The 11,159-nt window shown below is 43.6% G+C and overlaps 1 protein-coding gene across 1 annotated transcript in view; it reads left to right on the plus strand.

Annotated features, from left to right (window-relative positions):
- Positions 1–895: 895 nt before the first annotated feature.
- Positions 896–11,159, plus strand: part of LOC104404367 (runt-related transcription factor 2-like) — a gene marked incomplete at both ends in the record, with an annotated part of 17,210 nt that continues 6,946 nt past the window's right edge. Inside the window, 1 exon segment of the mRNA XM_010012784.1 lies at positions 896–1,075. Within this exon segment, the coding sequence (XP_010011086.1) occupies positions 896–1,075 (180 nt within the window).

The raw sequence follows: 11,159 nt of genomic DNA on the forward strand, positions 1-11,159 counted from the left end.
TATTCATTCAATTGTAGCAGGGTAAAAGTCTTTGAGAATTCAGTCCTGCTCGAGAAGATAAGATAAAGTTACTTTTTTCATCATTTTATGTCATAGACACGAGACAGAAAATTTAAGGTTAGAAATCTCTATATCTGTCAGCACACTGCATCAAAAAGGCAGCAAATCCTGTGTTCCTAAATATTTGTTTGATAGATGCCTGGCACTAAGGAGCTACGGTGCAAACATTTCAGAGCAGGTGAAAGCCTTTGGCTGAGCGATTGCAGATTTCATTAGTTCAGATCACGGTTTCCATCCATCAGGTTGCGGGTGAGGTTTTAAGTCAATAATTTGCTTTCAGGCTTCTAAAGGAAAAAAAGAAATTGTTCGGAAAGTTGTGATTAAGCATTTGACTGAGGCCTGCTTTTCCTTGGACTCACTCTGAATTTGTGCTGGGGCAGCTCTGTTCAGAGCAGCGGGATGAAAAGGTAGGCAGCTAGTGCAGCTGTGGGGACTCTGACCCTCTGCCTCCATGAGACGATGGGTTTGTTTTTGTTTTCTTTGGAATTTTACATTACATTTCCATCGTTATGCTGACTCCGCTGGAGCTTAGAAGTAATGCTACTGATGTAAATCAGACCAGAATCAGCTCCTGTTACTTGGATTTATTTGTTGACAATTACAGAAGTATATCTTGGAAGGCTTATTTCATGTATTTTCCGTGTCAGAGTACACAAATTACACTGTTCATTTCAGAGCTGCATCAATGTAAAAAACTTTTCTGTAGCTCTGCAAACTAGGAATATAAGCGATTCTCCAAACAGCTTCTTAGTCTGCATAGATTTTTGCTGTTGCTGCTTTTTCCTATTTTATCATGTTACTTGTTAAATGTTAAATGTCGCGTGAGGAAGCTGAGGCTTCTGCCCCTTGGTTTTCTAGGTGGTGGCCTTGGGAGACGTGCCCGATGGGACGCTGGTAACGGTGATGGCTGGAAACGATGAAAACTACTCTGCAGAGCTCAGAAATGCCACAGCTGCCATGAAAAACCAAGTAGCAAGGTTCAATGACCTCCGATTTGTGGGTAGAAGTGGAAGAGGTATGTGTTTGTTCTCAACTACACTTGGGTCTTGTTCGCCGTTTATGTCAAGTTCAGGTTATGCGGAGGGAATTTGAAGATGCCGTTATTGAGTTTTCTGCAGCAGCGAATGCCGCAGGATCTGATGTAGGCCAATTCCAAAGGCACAGAATTAGTTGTATGCTTTTCTTTGTTTTATCCTAGCCTGTCCTCCGTGTTACCTCAATTTTTAAACAGTGTAATCTCATTTGATAAAAACCAAAAACCTCACATAGACAGAAAATCACATTTGACTCCAGAAGCCGGCCCATCAAATTTCGAACAGCACAGTATTGCCCATATTCAAGGTTAAATAGCATATTTTCAAGTTAAAATGAGAATTTTCAGCTTCTGTAAAGACTCACAACCATTTTGGGGCTCCCAGGCACTCTCTGCAAAAGCTGGTCTCCGCAAGAGAGTGAGTCAACCTAAAATTACGAGTAATTCCTGCATAGATCTAAAAATTTTCTGAGTTCATCACAAGCCGGTGAAGGCACAAGGCACTTTTTTTTACTTTTCTGAAATAAATGTAGAACAATATGCAGTAGTCGTGTTATTTAATGTGCTCTTGCAAAAATGGATAGGGCAAATCAAAACAGAACAGATGAGTTTAGTATCTGGCTTGCCGTATCTCCGTAATAACCAGTAATTACCAGTATGTAAATAAAAAGGCCTTATAAGCATAAATAACAAATAAGAGTCAAAGTTGACTTAGACTAGAACTATATTTAATGGTTTTAGGAAGCTGCAGTCAGTACTTGACACATGGGGCTTACGCCGCATATGAGTGAGCAGGTGTACAAAGCTTGATCTAGAAGCCCATAAAATCAACAGAAGGACCCTTCGCAACTTCACTCTCTGGCTCCAGTCCATAATTTTAAAACCCATAAATTCCGAGCAATTGTGTTTACCTTTCTATTACAAGATTATTTTAAACACTCCTCTTGCGTTACTGCCCTTGTTTCTTTGAGTGGCGTCCCTTGCATGGGTCATGGGGGCTCAGTCAAACCCACAGAAGAGAAGCCAGGGAGCTTCAAGAATGAAAAGCTATCACAACTTCCATATGATATTTATGTACTTTTCTTCTGTTTCATTCGTATCTTTAAGTAAAATCAGAATGTAACATCATGCTGTTCCAAACACAGGAGTGTTATTTAGGGACAGTTCAGTGCTGTGACACAAATCAAAATAAAAGTGTCTACTGCACTTAAGTAGGTTTCTGTATACTAGCTTTTTAAGCAAGTTGTGCGATGCTATCTCTCTGAACCAGATTGAGTGCTAAGGGCTTCCTCTCTCCCATGCAAGCATCTGAGCCATCTCCTGATGTGTGATTGCACGCATGGTCCTCATAAACACGAACAAAGTTAAGAGCATGCCTCAGGAGAGTTACAAAGGTGACCCACTTCTGCTCACTCAACTCTCAAAATGTTTTATTCCAAATGGGAGATGGGTCATGCTTCAGACCAGGGAAGTTTTTCCTGATTATACACAATAGCCTTTATTTGCCTTTGAAGTGAAATGCATCTGTAGATATTCTTCCAATATAAATACAGTCAGTAATTGTGGAAGAGCACGGCCCTGTTGAAACATAGGTGCAAGCAGTAAATACATTTTAAGAATAAAATGCCAATCCAGTCCCTCTGTATCCTGCAGCATTTTTAGCTGAGGATACACAGGGACATGTCTTCTAAATCATGTTGTTTGGGCTGTCTTCAAAATGCACTTGGTGGAAAACACCCGCAGCTGAGAACGTAGCTTTGTAATGCTAGCAAAGAATAATAATAGGGTAATGCAGAGAAAATTATATCCATTTACTGAAAACATGAGAGATGCTGTAATGTCTAAAAGTATCAGTCATTAAACATGTTCATTTGTTATATTAAAGGTACCACCTTTTCAGTAAATGGAATTTGCATTATGATTCAGAGATGACTGTTTAGAAGATTCAAATGAACAGCTGGCAAAGTGGCAGAGAAGCTAATAAAAACAAACCTGTAGTTCAGTTCCTGGCCATGGTAATGAAGCTAGAAATTGTAACAGTGAACTCTGTGAGTTTCAAGGTCAAAATCCAGTGGCTGAGAGTGAAGAGACCCTATTCATACAGAAAACTTGGTGGGGAGCATAGTTGAGCCCCTTACCCTGCTGTAAGTGGTTGCTAGCAGCTGATCACTCATGCACAGACATAAACCTTGTTTGTCTTATGGTATTCAGGTGCTTGGGATCCTTTAAGAAATGGAGTGATTTGGGAACGCTGCTTGCTATTAGTCAGTCTTCGAGGTTAAATCTCATCACCTCCACTGGCTGCCCATCTTTGGAACAAGTGACTAACGTATGCTTTTGTTTACTTCTGGAACAGGGGATTGTTTTCAAAAGGTGGGGATTGTGTGCATTTGGTATGGGATTTCTGAGGTGCTGTTCTGTTGAACTTGTATAAAGCCTAAAGTATAAGGTAGCTGCTTCAAAGGGCATTGCTTCCTTTGATACTTCGCTAGAGGAAAATTAACCGAAACTTTGTTTGCTGTGTAATACTTGAGCTTGAATAACTTCAGTGGCCACTAGTGATAATGCTATTCCAGGAGTATTATGTGAACAGTGACTGAAAGTTCACGTCGGTTACGGTCAGAGTGGACGCTTTTTGTGTATGTACTCCAGGTGATACAAAATCCCAGCTGGAGAATGAGGAACAGCTTTTACCAGTGACAGTTCCCTGTGCATTGGTTGTCGCTCAGATGCAACCATCCCCATTACAAGCCTTGCTGAACTGATGGCAAGCCACCACTCTCTCCCTTCTAGGAGAGCAGGAAATTGTCATTCTTGACACTCTTGATACTTAAATATCCTTATGTGGGCTTTACATGAAATCTAGCAAGACAGTCTGACAGCTGTTTCAAATGTAAGACTGTCATCCACATTTTCACCTCAGTGAATAAGTGGCTGTGTGCTGACTGTGAGAGAGTTACAGCAATTCCCCCTGTTTGGGGGTCTGATTCTGCCTGTCAGCCAGAGCAGACACACCAAAACACTCACGAAAGCTTAAAGAACCAAACTGCATTTCAGCGTTCATTTCACATCTAACAGCCAGTAGTTGCCCCATGTTGCTCTGCCTCTGCCTCTTGTTCAGAATTACAGAAAAAACAAAGGGCACTTGATTTTCTTGACACCCAGAATGGGAGCTGAGAATATCACAGGTCACCCAAGACATTGAGATGTTGTAGAAAAGCAATTTGGCTCGCTTTCCTGAACAAAACAGATTTACATTGGAATTGGCTGGGCTCCAGAGTTACTATTCCTCACCCTAGTTTGAGAATGCTACTGGGAAAACCTGCCTGTCTGGCTTGTAAGCCTGGTAAGTAATTTCTGAAAGAAAAATGTAGTTTTAAACTTAAGCCAATCTCAGCCCCCCTCACCTGATTACCTGGCTAAAGTAAATTAATCTTTATTTTTCTCCCTCCGTTCATAAACACTTCAACCTTCAAAATGCTACTACTGTTTTCTTAATGTATAATGAACCAGTTTAGGTTACTATGATGAAATAAATCTGATGCAAAATGCCTGACACCATAGAGGTTCATTGGATAAAATTAAAAATAAATAGTTATTTTGGAGAGGGAAAGCTTCATGGCTTGGTAGGCATTACATATTTTCCTCATGGAATCATTAATCCCAGTAACTATCATCTTTGTAGAACGTAACATTAAAAAAACGCTAACAAATAAACATGTTTTCCAGATGAAAACTATTATTAATAGGTTATCATAATAGTAAATAAAAGGGGAAGTGTCTTGGCTTGTTGCAGGAGATCTCAATCTGAAGCTAAGAGTGGGAGCTTCATGATAGCTCTGCAGCAAGGTCTTTTTAAAAACTGCGTCTTGGGAAGGACTGAAAATTGAGCCTATGTGTATGTTGCCTACTAGCTATCGGGATTAGAGTGATGAGTAAGTTTTGTGAGAGTTTTCAGTTTCCACAGAGCCAAAGAAGTACTCGTTTTTCACAGGTGTAACTGGTAGGAGAAGACGAGAGAGAGGTTACCAAGCATAACCAGCAGTTTCTGCTATCAGGACTCTTCCTTCTGGATATCATTTTGGGGAAGAAAAATAAGTTTTAAGCTGGGATCTTAAAAATACTTAAACTCCAGAAATTGCTGGCTTGGATTCTGAGTCCATTTATTTTAATTAATCTTTCTGAAGTCAGAATTTTGCTCCTTCTGTGCAGCTTCAGCTTGTGGTTGTATTATTTGAGCATTTCGTTAAAATTTGGTTTCTTTTTTTACTTAAACACATTCAAAATTATTAAAAGTATGTGCAAAACAGAAGAGGAGGCTATTCAACAGGATCGTAAAAATCAGTATTAAGCAGCCGGCTGGGTCCTGGTCCAAGCCATTGGAATGCTTCAGGGGACACAGTATCAGATACTGGAGTAACAATGAACTGCTCTTGCCAGACAGGACAAAAATAGAAGAAATCCAACAGCAATCAAAACTGAAAAAAAGACTAAATTCTTAGGGTTTAAAACCAACCACTTATTTATACTTTGGATTGATAAGTATGTGGTGCTGTCAGGATGCTGCAGCCAGCAGGAGGGTGGTTTGGCTGTAGGGAGATGGGCAGCTCCTTTGAGCCATCCTCCAGCCCTGCTATTGTGCTGGGCACAGGCAAGGCTGGTATGGCCCTTGGGAAAGGGAAGCAACCAAAAGAAGGGGCCACGCTGCTGGTCCTTACCGCTGGTGTGTGTCAGAGGGTCGGTGTTTATCACAGGGCTCTTCTCCCACCACTGAGGCCAGGAGTGCTGATTTATGTTTAAGTGATTCACAGTTGCTTGGTTGTGCTGTTACTTTTAATCAAGATTCCTGTGTAAACCGAGTAGCCGTGGAAGAATTCAGCGTGCAGGCTCCCTGTGCTGGTACAGAGGAGTCGATGCCTATTTCAAGCCAAATAGCCTGGGTCGGCTTTAGATTGATCAGCAAACCCAGCCCCTTCAAAACGACAGTGCCTCCGTGCTGGCTTTTGGCGAGGACGTAATAGCAGGAGGAGGGGAGGGAGAGGTGAGAAGACTTTCTCACTACACCAGTGCCCGAGTCATCTTCGACACACAGTCGCTCCATGCAGCCGGGTTTGCATGAATTGCTGATTGTGTAAGAAAGTATAAGTATGATGCAGCTCCGCACGGGGGTTTGACTCGAAAAACATCATGTGGTTTGTGAGGCTGAGCATGACTGTGGCTGGCTTTGCCAGCTCCCAAACACTCTTTGCTGGGTTACTTCAGATTTCGTCTGGGCGAAAAAAGTCTCGATCAGAAAGCGTCAACAGGAGAAAAATAATGGCAGAGCGATTTGGAGAACTTCCTGTCTCCGGGAGCATTACTGCTGTAAACAGTGGCCATGCCAAGTGCTGAACCACTGCCCTCAGTCCAATAACAATAAATCTATTTTTTGGTTCTGCAGAGCTCTGCTTGTACACTTTTGAAACTCGGGCTAAAGATGAGGATGAGGCAGACACTGTCCTCTGAGCATTTTCTCCTGTTTTTCTTTTTCCATGCTAAAAGGAATAGGAATTGGGTTTACTAGGATACTACTTAGAGGGAAAAAAGTGCCTCTCGATATGAAAAGGTTAGACAGTTTCAAGAGATCTGTTTACCCTTTTATTTTTCTTCGGGTTTATTTTGCCTTTTTTTTTTTTTTTTTATTTTACTGTGCCTTTCCTCAGAGGCTGCATGAGTTCTGGTAAAAAAAATACTTGTTTTTGTGCATACCTATGTACCTATATATGTACGTACCTGTATTACAACTCAAATAACAGCTGCTGTTTTGTCGCCAAAATAAAATCATTCTGAGAGATGAATTAGGACCTGAGATGAATTAGGACCTTGGCTTCAGGTCTGGCTAGTGAACTTTAGCTGACTGTCCTAAAGCGTGCAGTTCTTGTCAGCTTATTCAGGATTAGCAGAAGCGAGGATGCTTACAATTTTGTCTGGGCTTACAACTGCTGTCAGGAGAATCTTTTCCAGGATAGTCATGTGCATAAACCCTCAGCAGTCTGAATCAGTCTCTGTTCCCTTCTAAAAACCCTTTAGCAGCAGAGAAAAAATAGCCTTTTTTTACCTTAATGCTGTGTGACTCTCCAACTCTTTTGCTCCCCTCCTGCTTCTCCCATTTTCCCATTGTTACCGTATTTCAACACAGTTTTCTCTGCCTCTCCAAGTCGACCTTATTCTCTTCATCTGTCCCACATCAATCTCTGTCTCGTCCTCTTTCCTGTATTGGTGCTATTCCTGCCTGTCCCCTTTGAGAGCTGTTGCCTCTCAGCACAGGTTGGTATTCCTTTGTGAGCCTTTATCACGGGAGCAGGTTTTGGCCTCAGTGTGCTGCTAGGAATTATCCTAAATTCTTCCCACCCTTTCCTGCTGTTCCCTGCGGGGATGGGGAGCTACCTGCCGAGTGGTGCAGGGAGGGAGCAGGCAATGCATGGGGAGGACGTTCCGGAGACTGAGGCAAGGCAAAGGGAAGCTGCTGCTTTGAAGGCTTCATGCTGTAAGAGCTCTTTGGTGGGGCGGTGCTTGGAGCAGCGGGTATGTGCATCAGTTCCCTGAAGTTTAGGGAGGAGCTGGAGGGAACACTTTGCCAAGGCCACAAAGTTTCCACAGGCTAGACTTCATGCACCACAACTGCAGTGAAACCACGACCATATCTGAGGTCACAGGGGTTTCTCTGCGTTTGAAAGTTGTCTCTGGTGGAACTTGGCAGGTTCTGAGTTCGTAATGGCAGTGTTATCTCCCCCATCACTGACTGCATGGATATCCATCGAGTGACCCCAGACCTCTTCAGAGCTCTGAAATCAATGTGCATTGCATTAGCGTAATGACAGCACAAGGAGTCCTTCCTCTAAGAAAATGAACTCTGAGTAAACAGTCCCGGTGCACACTCCCATGCTCAGCTAGCTACTGAAGAAGTGACTTGTCAGGTTGTCTTTTGGTGTTCACTTGCTTTAGGCCACTGCAGGCGGAAGTCCCTCACTTGCTAAAATGGCCCTGATGATCACGAAAGTGCTCCTTGCCTTTCGTATTCAGAGCAGCATGTTGCTCTTCCAGTGAACCCACACCTTCCTTGTTCCCTGTACTTGGTGCCTCTGCCTGCAGCCATGCTGAGAGGTCATCATCTTCATTGCTCCGTAGGGCAAGGAACATGTTTGTTCCCGGCTCTTGCACCGTACCAGAGCACTGAGGTATGCCAGCACCTGGCTGGACAGGTAGCCAGACTTGGGCTGGTCCCAAATGAAAGCCAGTGCTGGAAAAAGAGAGAGGAACCGAGGCAAAATCCAGGTCTCAAAGGGCTTTTTCTAGGTTCATGGGACAATGTGCCATGAAAGGAAGGTGCCTCTGAACAGGATCTGCCAAAAACCACAACACCCATTACATCGAGGTTTTCCTGGTCTGACGATTAGGCAAAGGGTGAGAACAGGGCTTCGAGGGATGAAGAAATCATGGGTTCAAATACAGAAGCAGTCCTTGGAGAAGTGAGTGGAATGAGGTGCTCTCCTTCACCCCAAACACTGCAGCCAGCAGCCCCGAGAGCCACGCAGGCAGCACCCCTCTGCCTGAAGGACCTTTTCTTCCTGAAGACCTCCAGCCACTGGGGCCACCAGCGCTGAGGATTCTGCACCCTACCAGAGCCATCTGTCCATGGCCCTTCAGGGAGGTGCGAAGGGTACATCTGAGGTGCATCCTACAAAGTGGAGACTTTCCCTGTGGAAACGCCATTAATGCTTAAGGCAGCCGCCATGAGAGGCTGTCAGTGGGTGAGCCCCAAGCGGCAGCTCCTGAACCAAACCTCCGTGAGGAGAAGGGGCAGAGGAAGGCTCGGACTGTGGGTTCAGGCCAACTGACCATGCTGCGGTGCTTCCTCCTGGAGGCTGAGCTTGCAGCCTCGAGGGCATGGGGCTGTTTGGCAGGGGAAGCTCCCTCAGATACCCACCACTGCTGCTGCTAGGCACCACCTGGATGGTGGGGCGGGAGGTGTGAGGGGTGTAATTTTGGACTTAAGCATTTAAATCAAACCTGAATCCCACTTAAGGCAGCTAAATCCTCTTGTGAATCGGGGCCTTAACCTTTTCATGTCTCTGTCATCGCCTGTAAAGTGTGGGTGATAATTTCTGCCTCAAAAAGATTATTAATGGTTTGAAATTATAGCTGGGTTAAGGACTGTTATTAGGCTTAAAGATCCCAAGGCATTTTCTGTGAGAAGCTGGTAGCTTTGCATTTAAGTAACTTCGTTTTGAACTGTCCTTTCCATCTGGTGTTCCCGTTGCTGTTTTTTCCCTTTCCCTGAACCCTCCAGCAGTGATACAGCAATCTGCCGAATGATCATTTCTCCTTTCTGTCCTAGAGCTGGATGCACTTCGTGGAGGCTAAGTAACTTCTGAATACTTATTCATAAACAGCCCAAGCTCTGGTATAGAGAAGCACTTCATTTAAAACTAAAATGATACTGTACTGAGAAAACAAAACAAAACAAAACACCAACAGTGGAATTCCCTGATATGCTATAGGTCGTGGCTTGAAAGCAGAGGTTCAGGGTTTGGGGTAGCCCACTCATAGGGGCATAAGAGATTTCTAGTAGACTAATTCCTGGGGAAGAAATAATTCTACTCTCAAAATCTGTGTTTAGATATTAGTGACATGTCATTTGTATACATTACGTGTGTATTACCTCTTGAAATATTTTGACAATAAGCATTGCATCTTAAGACTCAAACTGTAATCTTCTTGTGCTGCCACTCTGCTGCAAAGGCTGGGCACCCCATAGCATCTTGTTCTTCCTCTGCTGTAATTATTGTCTCCACCCAAGTTCATAAGAATTTTATAGTGGTTACTGCAGCAACTCCACTTATAGTTAGAGGCTGCTTGGCTTTTCCATTAAAAGGTCTTCCCCCCCATCCCAGTCTTTTAATGCCTTAATCTATTTTGCAAACTTGATCTGCAGGCTTTCAGTCTAAGAGGGCATCCCACCCCAAAAATTCAGTTAAAACAGGTCACTTGAGTTGTATTTCAGAAGAGAGTGAAGAAGCACCCTTTTTTTTTCATATTGTCAGACTTTGTTATAAATCTGGTGCACACCCTCACATACACACGTATACATATGCCACCTCCATCACAAAGCTTAAAAGCTGGTATTTACAGAGGATTTAGACCTGAGGATACTAAAGTACAAATAATGTTCGTGCCAGCCAAATTCCTACCACAGCTTAAAATAGTCTCTCTTCTGAAATTAGACAACATTACAATATAGGGGGATTCCTGGTGGTTTTGTATGTTTGTGGACTGTTGATGGTGGCATAGAAAAGTGACTAACATCCACATTAACTGTTGGGTGTCACCCTAAGCTGGCTATTGTAGGACACAGTGTTTTCAGAGATGTCCTTCTTGCCACCTCGGTCCCAAATCTCTTAACCCTGTGCTTCTTCTCCTCAGTTAGTTCATTTCATGTCCTTTCGCATAGGCTCAAAGTTATTCTCCTAGCTGTCTTCTGCTGCAGCTCCCTTCCTGATAAATGGCCATGACCGTTTAGTCATGGCCATTAAGTAGCAGGTATCTCCTGCTACTTAACTGCCATTTTTTTTTGTTACTCTAAGCAGAATAAATTGTGCTTTTGTGGCATCTCTGCTGAAGCACATTCACAGGAAAAGTAATACGAAGGTAGCAGAAGTAGTAACCTGAGGGAAGGAACCCAAAGGAATCCAGCTGAGACTGATGCCTCGTGTCTAACACTTTAGACATGAGCATTTCAGATGAGTGCATTTTAAATCCAAGTTTCTGAAGTAGAGCAGGGCCACCAGGTAGGTGCCTTCCAGGCAACCGGTGGAGCAGCAGTGGCAGTGGTGGCTGCACTTTTACACACATTGTCAAGGAAGGGATTAGCACAGAGCCCCCTGCAAGGCTGGAGGAGGCATTGGGGGGTGTCGTCATGACAGCACATGCGACTGGGAAGTGAAACCGCCCATCAGCGCAGAAGTGAAACTGCCTGCACACAAACTCTTGTCAAATTAAAATGTAAACATCTGGCCAAAACGAGAGA

Source organism: Nestor notabilis, unplaced genomic scaffold (assembly GCF_000696875.1).
Source record: "Nestor notabilis isolate BGI_N333 unplaced genomic scaffold, ASM69687v1 scaffold34514, whole genome shotgun sequence".
In the NCBI taxonomy this organism is placed as follows: domain Eukaryota; kingdom Metazoa; phylum Chordata; class Aves; order Psittaciformes; family Psittacidae; genus Nestor; species Nestor notabilis.